Source organism: Cotesia glomerata, linkage group LG1 (genome assembly GCF_020080835.1).
Source record: "Cotesia glomerata isolate CgM1 linkage group LG1, MPM_Cglom_v2.3, whole genome shotgun sequence".
Lineage (NCBI taxonomy): Eukaryota > Metazoa > Arthropoda > Insecta > Hymenoptera > Braconidae > Cotesia > Cotesia glomerata.
In genome coordinates this window covers 13,330,383-13,349,161 of record NC_058158.1, presented here as the reverse complement: position 1 = coordinate 13,349,161, position 18,779 = coordinate 13,330,383, and the positions used below count along the sequence as shown (strand labels likewise).

General features: G+C 30.8%; 1 protein-coding gene across 4 annotated transcripts in view; it reads right to left on the bottom strand.

Annotated features, from left to right (window-relative positions):
- The window catches only part of LOC123275425 (homeotic protein ultrabithorax), a 171,476-nt gene that overhangs the window by 103,287 nt on the left and 49,410 nt on the right, over positions 1-18,779 (bottom strand). For 3 of the 4 annotated variants that reach the window (XM_044743544.1, XM_044743541.1, XM_044743542.1), the window contains exon 2: positions 9,558-9,599. The exons of the other annotated variant lie outside the window; for it this stretch is intronic. In XM_044743544.1, coding sequence (XP_044599479.1) covers positions 9,558-9,599 — 42 coding nt within the window. The remainder of the gene's footprint in view (positions 1-9,557; positions 9,600-18,779) is intronic. 4 annotated transcript variants of the gene reach the window in all.

Below are 18,779 nucleotides of genomic sequence, written 5' to 3'. Positions count from 1 at the left end.
TCATCTCACAGATCGTGGATAATATTCCCGGTTGAATGAGCGCGAACTCACCTCGATTACCGAGACATAATAGTCCACTGAACGACTCTAATTATAACAAGCGTAGGAAGAGTTAAATTAGCGAAAGTATAACTTGTATTTCATAAATTAAAAGACTTGCTGATGGTTATTGAACAAATTCATTTGCCAACGTTTTAAATCAAGAGACGCGGTTGCTGTTCAAGCCAACTACTCGTTTATATATATATATATATATATATATATATATATATATATATATATATATATATATACAGGGTGTCCCAAAAGTCACGGACGCCATTGTAGCATCTGATGAAAAAAGTAATTCTGAGACGAAAAGTCCTTAGCCATTTTTCAATTAACCGCATAGATAATTAATTATTAATTAAAAATAACGTCTCTTTATTTGTTAGAGAGAGAGCGCCAGTGTCCAGTAAAATATGTGCCAAACAAAGACACAACTAACTGTATGACTAACTAGTTTCTATAGCTAACGTAGTCACACATATTTACTTACACATTCACACGTGCAAGCGTCTTCGTTGGAACGCACTTAACTTGACACTAGTGCTCTCTCTCTAACGCATAAAAGGACGTTATTTTAATTAATAATTAATTATCTATGCGTCTGATTAAAAAATGGCTAAGGACTTTTCGTCTCAGAATTATTTTATTTATCAGATGCTACAATGGCGTCCGTTACTTCTGGGACACTCTGTATATATATATATATGTATATATATATATATGTGTGTGTGTGTGTAAGCGCAACGGAGCTACCGAGTTACTTTATTGGCGTCATTTACGCTTTTGATAAGATCACGTATTATACGTATTAAATTAAATACGTTTAATTATTCGGTTTTATTGATTATGAAGTTGCTTTAATTTAGCCAATCTTGATAATGAGTCTTCTTATGAAGGATTAAAGTATGCAACGAAGATCGATATTATTCTTATTTAAGATAAAAGAAGTGATATCAATTAAGAATATTTGAAGAAATGGCATAAATGTCCTGACAGGGTGTATCAAAAAATTACTTAGACAATTTTCTTATTTTCAAATGATCATGAAATTTTGTCTGAGAATGCTAAAATGAAGATCCTATTACAATTAATCCTAATCGCAATTTTTTATTTTCTATTTGAACAACATGAGAAAAAATATTTTTAAACTTTGGAATTTTATATTTTGTTTTTCATTCAAACATACCAGAAAGAGTGATGTACTTCCGTAGAAAATCAAACACTATGAAGGAAATAATTTTTATGATTTTTCAGTGAATTTACTCTTTCATTTATTGAAGATTAAACTTGAACCTATCCTAAATTTTAAGATTTTCTTTCGATGAAGTATTGTAATATAATAAGTAAATAATTATGCTATTAAATCAAAACGTTGATAATAATAAAAAGACTAAAATGTCTGGTGGTATTTATAAAATAATTATATTTCAAATAAAAAAATCTGAGATTTTCTTAGCGGGAAGTTAAAAATTATGGAATCTCAATATAAATAAAATCTAGAATTTGGCCGATAATAAAAAAAAATTCATGTATTTTACTTTTATAAAAATTATTTACTTTACAAAAATCAACAAAGTTAAAAAGAGTTACTCAATCAAGACCGCTCCATCTAAACTTCTATCATTTACTACATATTTTTTTTTATTCTATTGAATTTTTATCGTCAATTATTTTAACATTGTATTTTGTCAACGTTCAATTCAATCCTTTCTAAATAATTGACAAAAATTATCAATAAAACTGATGCTAAAACACACATAAAATGAAAATATGAGTATTGTTTATTAGAATATGATATAAAATATGTTTGAATTATTAAGTTTAAGCAAGCCGACTGCATCTATTTTCCATCTGCTTGCGTTTATAGAATAGAGTTTGTATCTATATTGCTGACATCTTTATTGTATTGTACACATACAGTACACAGTACACAAAGTAGAGAGTACACAATTGTAGACTCTGTTTCCTCGTAACTAGAAATATATCCAAGCAGCAGTTATCCCATTACTATCTGAATGTATCTCTACTCTGACGAAACTATGTATTGTAGGCAAAGTTTACGGATGCAGATTGGACCGATATAACTTACAGCCCCATCCGACCAGTCGTGAATCCATTTCCCAACAATTTATTACCGTCCTGGACGAAGAACCGTTTCAAAATTCGCCGACCCGCTCTCATGAGATATTGAGTTGCGCGACGAATTTTCGCTCGTTTTTTCGCGATTTATGTCCACTAGAAAATTGCCTGATGACCATATTCGCCCGTTACCTTCAATACCGTGTCACTTTTTTGACTCATCGAGTAATATTTGTCAGGTGAAAATTGATACAAAATTTACTTTTAAATGTCCAGCATTTTTTGTTCTTTCTTATGTAAATTTCTCTGTTTCTTCTGTTATGTTTACCTTTATTTCCTGTCGTCAGGATTTCTTAAAGCAGGTATGTTTGCGGAGGTTGAAAGCAAATGACTTCATGCTTCATTATAGCCAATGAAACGCTTTAACCGCACTGTCAAACACAAACGTAGCACCCAAGACCAAATATATTACCGAGACCGAGACATGTTTGAGTGAAACACTTGGTAAAGAAATTATATGCATAGTTGGACTGATAAACTTTTTTAATTTCTTGAATTCGAAATTTATTGCTGATTGAAACATTGTGTTGTTTCTATCAAGCCTTAATTGAATTCTAGACATCAAACATCCATTAAGCCTATGGCAAATCCAATAAAAACTCTCGATTTAAAGTTAAATTTATATAAATATATGGATTAATCCAAATATAGATGTGTCGTACTATCTTAAAAAATTTTTTCTTAAATTCAATTATCCCGATAAAAAAATCATATGAAAACATATCCAGAATATATAGCCCTGCATACGTCTATTTCACATGTACATATAAAATTTTTCATCGTATGTAGATATTATATTTATTTCTGTATAAATGGGATGCATAAAAAAATACGAAATTTTAAAAAAATTAGTAAAAGTTAACATTTTTATATATTTCCTTCTATGATTTTCTGCGTACGGCATTTTCAATGTTCAATGAAAATTAAATATTTATGAGTTTAGTTAAAAAAAAAAAATTTATAATTTGTGCTCTGTAAAATTTAAAGTGCACTTTCACCGTCAAATTAGGGTGACCTAAAACTTTCTCCTTAGTTGCTATGTTTTAGTCTTAAAAATACTCAAACTCACCCTAAAAAACAGAAAAAAACTTTCACTTTTATTTTAAAAGTTGTAAAACGTGTATTTTCACAGTGTTAAAGCCTTAAAGGTATAAATTCCGCGTACTTCAAAACGAAGCTATATAAAAAAAGAAAGTCTAGGAGGCAATAAAAATGTACCTTTACTCATAAAAAAGTAAAAGTTTTTTTCTGTAGTGATTTCGGGATAAAAAAAAACATTGATATTTCTCTAAAAGAAAAAAAAAAGACAGTAAAGTAGTCTTTCAGGAATAGATTTGACTTTGCGTTAGATTTGAAGTTAAGATACAGTCCATATACTTTCATTTGAACAATAACATTCAAAACTGTAAAAATAAATCAACCAGCGATAAATATTATGACGTGTCATTTTTTTATGAAATCATCTTTTATTCAACCTTTGGTAGATCTCTACTCCCATAGACTGGGCATCCATCCCCTTTCTCTGATGCAGCAAGAGCAGAGTAGGGGATGCGACAATATCCGGTACCCCGGCGTCCGACAACTGATAACGTCGAGGGATGTTTATGCGTCCGTTCATAACCTACCTCGTTTCGTCCAACAACCACAACCCTTGTAATTCATCAAAAGAAATCCGAAATCTAACCAAAAAAACAACTAAGAAAACTACACAGCAGAAAAATATAAATTACCCGCATATAATAAATTTCTTTTATTTTAAATTACTCATCGTCTTTGAAAATTTATTCACTCTCTGTCAGTACTATTTTTTGTTGCATCTTTATTTCCTTCTTTAGTTTTCGCATCTATATGTAAATACAAGTGAGACAATTTTCTCTTCCGGACTGGTGTAATTTAAATGCCAAGACTAAGGGCGTGATGATAAAAAAAAAGGTGGTTTACCTTCCTTGTTTGCTTGGCAGAAAAATCCATTCTTATAATTCCTACTGTAGCCACCATTTTTTCCACTGACAGATCGAAAATCTATTTGCCAACTTTTGAAAACAATCCATAAATCTATCGTCCTTTTTTTGCCTTAAACTTATCCGAAAAAATTGTAGTTTTAACTGAAAGTCAGAGATGAGGAAATTTTTGTGCCAATAAAAATTAAAAAATAAAATTTATTCTTTACCTCAAAGGCACATTAATTATTTAAATCTTTATGGTATTATTTAGAGTTGTCTTAGAAAGCTGGAAATTCTTACGCATATAAAGGCGAGTTGAATGATATATTATAGTAGAGATATATTTACGATGCGGAAAGAAAATAGAGAATGAGAAAAGGGAGGAGGAGGATGAGGATGAGGATGAGAGATACATTGAGCGTGGCTGGAGCGAGGAGATAGCGAGATAGGAATACTGGAGCGTGGGGGAGGGTTGCTTTCGGTGTTTGGGATGAAGTAGGAAAGAGGGTAGGTGGGTTTCGTTCGTTTCTACGTACCCTCAGACGTCCAACGGGTGATCTACGACTCCCTTGAGCATAGTCGAGCGGCATAACTTTTATCTTATACCAGCTCAGCGTGATCTTCGCGAGCTCTAACGTGAGATTCGAAGCGATATTACCTACGCGTTTTATAGTAGTGGAAAATGGACGTATTTTCTCTTTTCTTTTCTTTTATCTTCCCTTCTCTTATCCTCTTTTTCTATCCTACATTCTCGAATGCCACCCTCTAATGCGCAACAGAGGGATGTACGTAAATGGTTAACGCAGCCATTTCACGCCTCAAGAGACATTCAGTTTCGCTTTTATTTCATTCGAATTCTAACCAAATCCAAAAGGAGACACCTCTACTATTCTCTTTACAAACACCCAGACACTAGTAGGCTTTCTATTTACTTTCTTATATGAACATGGGGATCAAAAATACGTTATGAGGGCCAAAAAAGGTGATTTACATTTGTATGCTGAAATTTTTTTATTTATCATCGGGTATCAAGTAACATTGCTTTTTTATTTTATTCTACACGACTCAAAGTTTCTCGAGTTTTATGAAATATCACGGATTTAAAAGTTTTTGGGTAAACTTTTCACTAAATCTTACAACCAGAATTTATATCTCAGTACCTTTAATTAATCTTTAGTATTCATAAAAATAAAATTTTCATACTGTATAAATTACCTCTGAATTGTAGAAAATTGCTTTTGAGAAGGTTAAAATAATATTTTCAAAGATCTTTAAAATTCTTAAGAACAGAATTAAATCATTCATCTAATCATAGACTATCCCTCATTGCGTGTGGGTTCTCTATCAAACATCATGTTCAGCAATGAACTGAAATCGTGACCTAATATTGTATCTGAGAGTATCATTCGTGCCGCATCAATACTATTAACTGTAGTTTCTGTCTAAAATCATGATATAATTTTTCCGGCATCAATTTTTGGAACTCTTACAAGAAATTATGCTAACTAAATTAAGAAAGAGCATGTATTTGTATTGTTATCATTAAATTTTCCAAAAATTGTATACAGCAGCTTACTCAAATTCTATTGTAAATCTTTAGTCATGATTTATTATGCTTTCTTTTTTGAGTATAAAAAAGTACAAAATTTTTTTACAACATGAAAAATATAATAGTCCTACAATGAGATTCAATTGACAGTAAAAAAAAAAGTTTAATGCTGTAAATTGTTACACTTATATTCGTCAACACTACTTCAATGTAAAAATTTCTGACCTTGTCATTTTGTCATAAAAAAATGCTCAATTTAAGGCAAACCTTATTTTTAAATTTCAGGTAACTAGTAAAGTCCCAGTTTGACCTAGATTTTCAGATTTACCTACAAATTATGAAAAACCTTAATGGAATCTAAAGCCGTCCTTGAATGTTATATTACCCAGGGTCGATAGCTATAATTGACCCTTACCACTTTTTTAATCACCTTGTAAATGGTCATTTTCACCTATCCACTGTGTAATTATAGCAAAAGTTATTTCAAATTACTCAATAATCATGATTTCCAGCCGTAAAAATGTCATTTTAAGTGTATGGACGATAATATTAGATAATAATTGGCTATATAGGGTTTATCAATTTTCCACCTCAATCACCGATTATTTGTCAATTTATTTCGACTTTCGTGGAAATAATAAGCTTTGAATAATTTATTAAAAATGATTATGGTGTAAAATATAATTAATTCATAAATAAATAAGAATAAATTAGAGATTAAATTCATTTTGGTCAACCATCTAATGCTTTAGGGTCTCGGATCATGCAAGTAGAAAAATTTTAACACCCTTAACAATTGTACTCTACGTTTACTTATTTTAGAATGCCCGAATTTTTTTAAAGCATGACTCAAAAAATTATTTAAATGAAAAAAAAAGTTAATAGCTAAAGTTTTAAAGTCTTTGGATTAGAAAATATATAAACAAATGAATAAAATAAAAATGATTAATTGATTTAAAAAAAAAAAAAAAAAAAAAAAAAGAACAATTGTGAATACTCCATATGAGTTTCGAAAATTAATAAGAAATTTTGAAATTTTTTTATTATAATTAAATCACCATGAAAAAAAAAATTGAACTTTTATGATGCTGTTATCGAAATTTTAAAAAAATCATCGACTGATTGGAAGCTACAAAAAACATCAAAAATTTAATCATTGTTTTTTACTTAAGCTTCTGTCATATTTTATCTTTCAAGTAAAATTATTGGAAAAATAAAAACTTTTTGCAAAAAGTAATTAAAATACATGACATTAAAAAAAAAATCGCAAGCAAGAAAAATATGAAAACCAAAACTTTTGTTTCAACTTTGTTAAAAAATACCGAGAACGAGAATGTTGGTTTTCATAGTTTTGAAAGCTTGATACATTAATCAAAGAGTCGTTTTATTGTTGCAATATCCATGATTGCTTACTACGTCACTTACTTAACAAATTGTCCGAGTAATTATTCATTTAATACATTTTGTACTTTCTATAACAGACATTTTTGGAAATGGTGTCGACAAAAATCTAGCAACCGAAAAATACTGTAGCAAAAAAAATAAAGGAAAGAAAAACGGAAAGTAGATGAAGCGAGAGTATCGATCAGAGGTTGCGAGGCAAAATTACGCCAAACGTTTCTCGATTGTCGATATCGCGACGCGTGGTTATATCGGCCATACGTCGCGCACTCTCACCCTGCAGGAAAGGGGGCGGCAACCGCAGCAGGACTGTCCTCTCGCTCGCTCTATTGCTTGCCATAAGGGGATGGAAAACGAGAGAGCTTGCTCCAGCTACTCCAATTCCCTTGCCTCGACTCGTCGCCTCTTTCTCCCCTCGGCGTCCAATATTTATTGATCACCCCTGAAGGCATCGTTCCTGTATACATATAACGGCGTTTCGATGCACGATATCGGCTGGCGCCCTCCAAAATGTCCGAAAGAAAAAAAATTAGCTTCATAGAGCTCACTATATACTTTATAAACTCACTTTCTTGCCAGAGAAAAAAAAACCCCCTACAATAATTTATATATATTTAGGGAGATGCTTTTTGATTGCCTATTGATAAACACTTGTAGTATGTTCTAAATTCTCGCAGTAAAACTTTGGAAATTAAGAATGTGTACACTAAAGAAAAGGTTCACTTGAGGCAGGAAAATTATCGTTTTCATAAACTTTTTTTGGGCTAAAGAATTTTTTTAACTGCTTAAGAAATTAAATTATCTTCTTCATTTCAGAATATAAATTCCTTGAGAAAAAAAAAGTCTGAAGTAAAATTTGATAAGGGCTTATGATGATTTATTAAACATAATAAATGAGCTTTATAAATGCCTGTCAAAACTAAAAATGGATATATTCCAATTAATTGGTATTTTTGGATGATTTTTCGATACTACATGGATTTTAGAATTAAATTGCACATCATCATAACTTTGTCTTAATTGTGTACCTTTCTTAGTGTACAAAATAATTTTTTTATATTTTTTGAAAAAAATTAAGCAAATCGATAAAATAATTATTAACTAAATAAAAATCAACATTCTACTTTCGATTCTTGGTGCACGATATTATTTTTATGTATGTTTGAAATAAACAATTTACTACACTGATAAAAAATTTAACTTGACTCAAGAGCTAAAATCTTGAACCAAGAATACCATTTTGAAGAAAATGATTTTCTTAAGTGAAGAGAATAAATTCTTGAGTCAAGAAAATATTCTTGACTTAAGAAAAATTTTTTGTCTCAAGAATTTATTCTCTTGACTCAAGAAAATCATTTTCTTCAAAATGGTATTCTTGATTCAAGATTTTGGCTCTTGAGTCAAGTTGATTTTTTTATCAGTGTACCCAAAAAAAATATTGATTCAAATTATTATATTTTTCTTTCTGTAATAATAATTTTTATTGGCTTCATAGCTAAAACTACTTTTTACAATGTAATCAATAAAATAAAGTTTCTTTTATTAAATTACGAAGATTTACATTGTCCATGTTACTTAATATGTATTTTTTGTAAATTTTTATCTTTTAGAATCTAACGTAGCAGTCAAAATTTTTATGTTATGCGTTTTTTTTTTTTGACAATTCAATAAAATAGTAGTTACTAACATTATAATTGAGCTTCTTTGAATCTTTACACTCTCTAAACATGAATTTTCACTAATTCATGTTTAGAGAGCAGTGTTTCAAAAAAAATATTGAGTTTTTTTAAATATTATTAGTATTTTTTGAACTAATATTTAGTTTAAATAATACTCATTAATATCGATGAATTTGTATTTAATATTCTGATTTCTGCGAGTAAGACTACGATAGCTAACTGCTTCAAAAAATTGTATTTAAGTTTTCCAATTCATTTTATTTAAAATAAGAATAAATTCTGATTGATAAAAAAGATTGATGTCATGAATTAAAATCACATCAATTAATTGATTATTGTAAATTTAACTAATATTTATCATCAAAAAACTTCTATAAGTGAGATAAAAGAGATATTTTTTTTTGTTTCATATTTATTAAGCCGATTGATGTTGACATATTTTTAATAAAAATATTCATTTAACCCTAACGTTAAAAACATCGCTCAATTTAGTAATTTTTCCTGAAAATTCTCTTAAGCCAATAAAATTTTCCTTGAATCAAGCTAGCCTTTTTTCTGTGTATTCATCGGGAGGAGTAATGCCATTAAAAAGCAATAATTTATTCTGCTCAATATAAAATGGTAAAAAATGTAACATAAATAAAAAAAAAAACTAATAATAAACATGGATAATAAATAATAAAATATTCAAGCAAAAAAAGTTTAGAAAATATAAGTAGAGTATAAATATTATGCAAATATAAGCGCAACTAAAATATAGCAATAACGCAAAAATTATTAGTAAAAAGCAAAACTCACCTTGCAACCATGTCCAATGCGGCTTAGCGATATCGTCCTTACCTAAAGCAAAGAAATAAAAACAATAGCTTTAATAAAGTATATCAAATAAATTACACTTTTTTGCGTTTGCTATTTCTTTCGCTAATGCAGTGGAAAGAGAATGAAAAGACGTAAAACTGATCATTTTGAGGCAAGAAGTGAATTACATAACGAAGCTCTACAGTCTTGGTCGTTTAGAAGAAAAAGAAGTCGGTGGCGGTGGTGGAGGTGGAGATGGAGGTAGTGGTGATGGTGATGCAAAAAAGAGGTGCAGCGGAAAGGGTTGAACGGATGGTTGAATTCCCAAGATAAATCAATCCTCGGCGACTTAACGACCACAACGATCACGCGCTCAACGGATAAAAACGGCACAAGTCCCACGATGATATCCTCTATCCCTCTATTTTACCTTACACCACACAGTAGTTAACAATTGTTGCAGAAAGCAGAAAAGGTTACACATATACAGACTTTAGTTGTTTTTCTTGAGAGCTACCGAGGGGGTTTATGAGATAGATAGAGCAGACCTTTAGGTCGTCCTAATATATTGAACCATTGGTCGAACACCACATTGTGAAACGCGATAGCCCATCCTGGCTATATTACATGCGCGCATCTCACAGCCGCGGGCCGCCAAATGATCCAGAACACCACTGGGAATCGGTATTGTATAACGCGCCATGATAAGTATATATGTATAGATCTATGTTTGCTAGCTGGAAGCTCGGAGCTGGAGCTGGGATATTATGAGTACATGCCAGTAGTAGTACATATGAGAGTGCTAGTATGTAAACGGGTGCTATAACTAACCAACCTGATATACGACCTGTTTAGTAGTTCTATATCAGCACCCAGGTCAAGCTCCATCATGCAAATATACCCCTCCAAATCAACCCTCTAAATTATTCGTTAATGATATTTGAGTTATATCTACCATCCAAACATTATTTTTGTTTTTAAATATCATCAATTGTCAATATTGCTTTTCGTGATTTACAAGTTTAAATAAAGGTTTTCCCAATAATGTCTGACATATGTTGCAGCAGTGAAAAAAAATGAGCTTTCATGTTCTTCTATAAATCTTCCCCATTGATACAAAACAATTGATAGAAGCTCATCTAGGATCATTCATAGAAGAAAATTACCAAGGAAAAGAGTTTCAAGACCAAAAATTCTTTTCAAAATAATTTTTTTAGATTGACAATATTTTTCTTGGATCAAGATAGTTTTTTTATAAGTGTGGAAGCTCATTTTTTAATTCTGGATGTTTGAACATTTTTATGTATCAATCAATTAAAACTAGGGGTGTGCGAATATTTGAATTTACGAATTATTCGTCATGAATCGAATCGAATTTAATCGATTCGAAATTCGAATAATTCGAATTATTCGAATAATCTGAATGTTTCAAATTGTTCGAATAGTTTAAATAATTGAAAATTCTTTTGAGAAATGGAGTAGTATTTTTGTTTTAAAATAAAAAACTTTATTTTATTATTATGTTTGAATGATAACGATAACGGTTTAAAAAGAAATTACTATTATATTTGAAAATAAACAATTAATATTATAATTTTTTTATTCTAAGATAAATTTTTATGTAAAAATATTAAATAACACACTGTATCTGGGGATAGTGAAGTTCTTTTCTGAGTTACTATATCTCCAGCTGAAGAAAATAATCTTTCACTTTCAACGGACGTGGAAGGTATATAGAAAGATATCTTCTGGCTAATAATGAGAGTTGTGGAAATTTCGCGGACTCTTCTTTCCACCATTGTAGTGGATCTTTCCAGTATCCGATTTTCGGTAAATACAGATATTGTACAATTTCTTGATCAAAAGCTTGAGCAATCGATGAATTGTGCTGCTGGCATTGATCTACTTTGCGTCGTTTCATGAAACTCAAAAATGATGAACTATCACTACCACTTGATTCTCGCGCAGGGAGTGGTTCTCCTTCATTAGTTGTTTCCAGGTTGTGATATTCTAACAACTCTTCTTTTAATTCCTTTACTAGTTCCTCTTTTTTCTTTTCATCATCATCTAAACTAAGAAAAAAATCTTTATACCTTGGGTCTAGCAAAGTACTTTTTCGATGTAGAGAGTCTTGACTAATGTCCGAAAATCTTACTTTTAAAGCGCTTAAAATAATACGGCGCAAGTTGTGTGGCATAGGGAATTTTTTATCGTAGAAATAAAGCGGAATATCATACTCATTATCGAACTTATCTGCATCATTTTCACTTTCAGCTGAATCATTTTCTGAAATTCTAGATTTTCCAATGCATCTTGAATACCGTATAGTATCGGCTGAATCATTGAAAGAGTTGGATAGTTTGCACCACACGCGATCGTAGTCGCTTGATATAACGGTTGCAATTTATTAACGATCTCGATGATACGTTTCCAATCCAGTCCACTTAAAATCTTCACTTTTGTGCAAACAGATAAGACATCTGATAATGGTTGTCGCAGAGTGACCATTCGTTCCAACATTTCGTATTCGGAATTCCAACGTGTTGGGACCATTTGTATTAACTGCAGTGGAGGATGATCACTTAGTTTTTTTTGTGCGTTTTCTAGTTCTCTTCGAGCTGGATCAGAATGGTGGAAGTGAGTTGCAATGCATCTAGCCTAAAATAGTTTCAATAGGATTGATTATTAATAATTATCCTACTATTAAAAGTAGTAATAATAGTAAACATAATAATTATAATAATAATAATAAGTATCATATCCTCAATAAAATAATCACAAAGATAATATTGATACGATTTGGAGTCAATTAATAGTTTATCAATTAAATAGCGTGATTATCGTTGCTGATACAATTACTTGCAAATAATATTAATGAAAATTAAGTTAGCCGACATTAAAAATTTTTAGAATTTTTTTTTACTGAAAAAAATATCACAATAAAATAAAAAAAAATTTTCATTTGTAAAAAACTTGAAAAACTATGAGTGCAATTATTTAAAAATATTTTTTAGTTCTAATTTAGTAAACAAAAAAATATCGAAAAATTAAAAATGTCGGCTAACTTTAAATAATAATAAAGTTAGCCGACATTTTTTATTTTTTGATTTTGTTTAATTTATTAAATTAGAACTTAAAAAATTTTTTTTTCCAATTGCATTTAGTTTTTTAAATTTTTTACAAATGAAAATAAAAATTTAATTTTTTTGTAATCATTTTTTCAATAAAAAAAATTCTAAAAATTTTTAGATGTCAGCTAACTTTATTGTCATTAACTTTAATGACATATAATTTTATGCTTACTATACTTTTTTAAATAAATAAATATAATACTATACTTTAGCTAATAGATCATTCAGCCCTTTGGTATGTTTTTTTTGCATCACTTATAGCTAAATTAAGAGTGTGAGCGAAGCAATAAATGTGATTTCAACCCGATTAACTTATAGCACTTGATATATTCCGACCATTCTCGGTAACAAAATAGATTGGAACCGTTGGTGTATCGAGTAAATCCCATTCAGTTAACATCCGTATCAGTTCTGTTTTCAAGTATATACCAGTATGTTTTTCGAGCAACTGACTCATACCTAAAGTTATATTATTTAATTGAAATTCTTGAGTCATGTAATGCAATGTTAATGATAAATACGAATGATGACCCCGAGATGTCCAGCAGTCGGTTGTAAATGACATACTCATAAAGCCGAGTTCTATGTCCCCTTTCAGTTGATTCATCAGTTTTTCTTTGGTTTCGTGATACAATATTGGTGCAAGGCTTCAAGACAGTGTGGTCCTTGTAGAAGTTCATAATCAGGAACTATTCTCTTTAAAAGTTTACGTAACCCTTTATTTTCTATTGTAGAAAAAGGTTTTAAATCCATGGCAATCATGACCATACATAACTGATCAAGCTAACCTTTAATGGTGGAGGTAATGCTTTTGATCGTGATGGTTCTTCAGACAAATTAGTACTCTCATGATTTTTTTTACGTTGATTTTTTTTTTCTATGCATACTAAATACTGCTCTTTATGTTTTGCTGATAAATGATTAAACATCGGAGAAGTAGTAGCTGTGGATTGAAAAAAAAAAATAAATTTAAAGTCAAAATAAGTAAATAAAGAAAAATTGGAGCATTGAAAGAAAAAAAATTATTACACGATGTCAGTTTGAAGTTTGCCAAGCATATTTTACAAATTGCTCTTCTTTCTTTATTGTTATTGTGAAGGTTGAAGTAATTCCATGCAGGGCTTTGTGTCGATTGATTAGGTTTTTCATTATTTTGGTTGCTACATGAAGATGTTTCTTCAACAGTACCCTCCATTTGAGTCTCACTAGATTCTGCTAATGCCGAGTCATGAGATGAGCGGGATACATCCATTTTTGTTTTATCAATTACAATCACTTACAACGTTAATTTTATTTCTGTATGTATTTAAATTAAATCATATATTATAAATCTTTCTAATGAAACGAGATAGCAATTAAACTTTGTCACCTGTCAGTGACCGCAAATCAATGTTTATTTATTCTGATCTAACCAGGTGCTATCTATATTTGCAGTACAGACTATTGCATTATCATTGGTCGGTAATACATTACCGACATCGATTCAAATAAAAATTGGCGGCTCAAAATAATTTTTTGAAACGCTTATTATTTTTTTATTGCTTTTTTAGCTCAATCTTGTGTTATAATCGAAGAGGACCAATTTTTAAATCCAGAATAATTTTAATTCTCAATTAATAACAGGCTTTTAATGTTAAAGCTCTTCCACCGATATAGATTAGCTTATCAGAACAAAAAGTAATTCAAAATATTTGAATTATACTCAGAAAAAAAAGTCACTACTACTACTACTACACATGTTATTATTTATTTGTGAATAAAAATTTATCGTAAAATAAAAAAATAGTAGTATTAATTATTTTCTTACCTATTGTTTTTATCACACAATAAACAATATTAAATAAAAGTGTTCCATTTTTAACCAACAAGTACTCCATTACTCATAAAAATTTTTAATTATTTCAACTATCCGAGTAATTTGAAATATTTGGATTATTCGAATAGTTTGAACTATTCGAATAGTTCGAACTATTCGAATTATTCGAACTATTCGAATATTCGAATCGAATGTCGCTATTCGATTCGATTCGATTCGAACACTATTCGCACACCCTAATTAAAACGTTACAAGCGTTAAAATAATAATTTAAGGTACTATCTTTTGGAGAAGAGACGGTTAAACAGCAATGAAAATAAATAAGTGTTAGAATAATGAAAAGCCTGGGTTATTGGTTTGTGAGTAACGTGGAGAATCCTGTAGATCGATGGTTCGCGACAACGCATTGGCGGTGACTGGTTATTAGATTATTGCCGGTATCGACAACTCATGCGTTGCATGCCAATATAGGGTAGTTATAAGGGAAGCTGGGTGGTTATAAGGGGAAGGGGTTGGTGTAACGCGGGCCGTTGGTGAATCTATAGATACGTATACGCACAGTATATGCCACATATATATTCGAATATATAGAATGGAAGAGACGCGGGGTCAAGGGGACTCGATGAAGCATCACAGGGAGAAAACGGAGGAAACAGGATAACGATAACTTACGATCGGTATTAGCTGCCGGCTTGCTTTTGCTGATGGATGCGCTAATTATCAGAAAGCAGAAGTTACAATGTTTCGTGTTACACTAGAGATATCTATAGCTGCATCATTTTGTGCATTTACTTCAGTTCAATACCTCCATTAATTAGAACATTAACAAATAACCAACTTGTATAATTACAACTTGAAGTTACTTTTGTAATTATCCGTTAAAAAATTTTCAAATATTACCATACATAATTTCTTGAAGTCTATTAAGTTAGTATGAACTCGTCTGTCATACATTGACTCATGATTCGAACAAAAAAATTTATTTGTGGTGCTAAATTTGTTGCTAATTAGTTGCTTTATTTAGAATTCTGATGCTTGTTTAGATTTCGAGCAATCATTAATTATATCTGTGCAAAATAGATTTTGGTTCTGCTAGCTTAACGACGCTAACTTTTTATATGTTCTGATATCTAATACTGATATGAAAATTTACCATATAAGGCCAGATCTATGAGAATCAGATCATATCAAGACATATGAGGCCTATTATGGCTTGATCTGATTTTGACTGATCGGAGCTGCTCTGCCAATCTGTTGTTATTTTTTAGGTCTTGATATAATCTAATGTGTATGATGTAATCTATATTGGGCCTGATATGGTCTGATTTGCCCATTAATAATGTTTTAATCAAAGATAGTGTTGAGAACGTTTGACAGAGAGCACATGATTGCTGAATCATCCACTGACACGAAAGTTAAACTTTAGATGTTAAATTCCAAAATAAAAATCAACTTTTGTAGAATTTATTTTATAGAGTTTTTTATTGTAATTTTTCTCTAATGCACTGATATTAAAGATGCAAGTTAAATATTACTATTATCTCTTTTTAAGTCATACTTGGTAAAGTTTTCTATAACGGGGACCAATTTTTAAATATAGTATGTATGGTTAATTTTTCATGGACTTTTTCAAAAGTTGCTCTTCATTCTCAGTGGCTTTCCATCGTTAATACTTAAAAATTGAGTTGAACAGATACTAGCATTCACCAGCTAACTAGTGTTCAAGTTCGATGGTTACCTATCGACCTAACTCTCCAGGGACGATCTGTCCCAAATTGTTAGTGAAGATGGAATATTACCATCCACTTGAATTAGATTTATACTAGCAGAAAAAAAAAATGACCGTAAAGGCAGGAACGGGTCAAAAAAGAATAGTATGTATATTGTAATTGTTGAAATTACATCTTTCACGATAAATAAACGAAAAAAAAAAAAATGTATCATTTTAGGTGCATCCAAGAAAACTATAAGCTATTGTGTTGGATATTTGTTTATTTGATAGGGGTTATCTTCGTCTAACGATAAATTTACAGAGGCCAGACCGCAGTTCGCGGTCTAAGCAATAGATATGTGGGTCTGGTACATCGATGTGTATACAGAGGTAAAGGCACGTGGTCGCACTCGATCGGAGACCGAAAGGGAGAGAGAGCGTAAGCTCGTAATGAACTTGGAGCTTGTTTATTTAATGGGAAATTCGGTGGCGCCATAAAGCTCGAGGAAGAGGGGGTGAAACCTATCAAATTTATGCCTTTGGTTTAGCCGCACTGACGGATCGCAATGCCTCGTCGCACGTGCCTTCACTGGGCAACCTTTCTCTCTCTCCCTTGCTCTCGCGACTGTGGAGGCGTTTTCATGTGTATTTGTATTTACCCTATTGGTAGTCCAACGTAATCCAAGCGGATATATATCCGAAGGGTTGCATTGTGTCCTCTCAGGGGGTTGCTCCGCGCGATCATAGGAGCCAAAATATTCTGGCGCCTGTTTAGTGACAAACATCACTACATTAGCTCATAAATTAAAATATTTCTGAGCACTAAGAGCTGTCTTTTCCGATAAAGTAAACCTAAGATATTGCCCAGACACACAAAATTACATCCTCGTTTTGATTATGATACCAAGACTGCACAATATCTTAACTCGAGCCACTAAATCATGCACTTAGTGTCTTCCTAATGTCTTTTTTGTACAGTATACCCGAGGCAATGCTTTCGCTGTGAATTTATCACCATATAATTTTTTTTTTATGTACTATTATGTATCATAACTACTTTTTTTATATCTTTGAAAATTATCGCGAGTAATGTGTCATTTTTATTTAAAGAGGACTAAAATAAATGCAAATCAATAGTGAAGAAAAAAATATAGACTTGGAGACTTATGTTAGGTAAATAATGTAACAAGTAAGTTATACGGAAGAAACTTTATATCAGAGAGAGCCGGTAAAATAAAGCTGATAGCAGAAAGAATTTTGTGAGCAAGTACCGAACTTTCACAAGGACGATGCGTTATCTTTCCTCTTTCTACGACGAGGGAACAATTCTTTGTTGGTGTTAAAACTTTTCTGCCCATTTCAAACCATCAAGGAAAAACAGTGAAAAATCTAGCGTACAACATCACAAAAAATTTCATTCTAAAATTTTTCTGTGCTTTTTTGCAAATATTTATTTTTAGCATGTTAAAATTTTTGTATATCCATAAAAATTATTTATTGCTTATAAAAATTTACTTCATTTTTTGCTGTTAACCATTGCATGTTCTTAGATTGTGCACCCCTAATGTAAGCATACAATGATTATAAAATTGATGCTGCTATGAAACTTATAAATTATTCTCTATCACTTAAGCCAACCCTCTTCTACTTACTTAAGGCGTGATACTGTTCCCGCTAATTGTATCAAGACTGAAATATTTGAATAATCTTTTTATCGTTATGATGCGGTACAAAATTAATTTCAGAAACGTAATCAGGAAATTATTAAGAAACTGAAATTATTTTAATCAAATTTAATACAAATGGTCTGGATAATTTTTAAAATTTTATTTTATAATTCGCTTACAATTATTGTATGCATACATTCATTCTTAGTTGGCCTTCGCCCATCTATAATTGCATCTGTTTACCAGAAACATATTGACGTTTCGGTGCACGTGTGACTTTGAAACCTCGCAAGCGCTGTTTACTATGCAGTCACGTTTCTCGACTAATATATTTACTTAGGTTGACTCAATGCTTGCGGAAACGCAAAACTTAAATGGATTCTTATGTCACCCAAAATTACGGCGTCCAAAAATAATTACGAATCAAATATTACGCAAGTTGCAACTCTGTTTTTAAATTTACTTAAACTTCCAATAATATCCAGTTTGAATTTCATAAATATTCTTATGTTAGGTTAATTAATGTTAAATAACGCTTGCTGCGGAAGATCGATAGTATATTCATGTTTATTATTTTTCAATCTATGATTGGTCATTTGTGACGATAAATTTTTATGTCAAAATACAAAAGTGAAAAGATAGAATAAAAAAATAAAGGGTTGGACGTGAGAAAAAAGTAAATTTCTAGATTTCTATAAAAGATTAAATGGTTATCCGAATTTGACTACAAGACATGCCCTTATAATTATTAGAAATATTAAAGTGAATTTTATCTTACAAATTTAAACTGTAGTTTATTTTAAGTGAATATAAGAATTTTAATTCAAAGTACCATGGCGAAGATAAAAATTCCGACTGACAAATTGAAAAATTTAGAAAGAATGATTTTTCTATAGA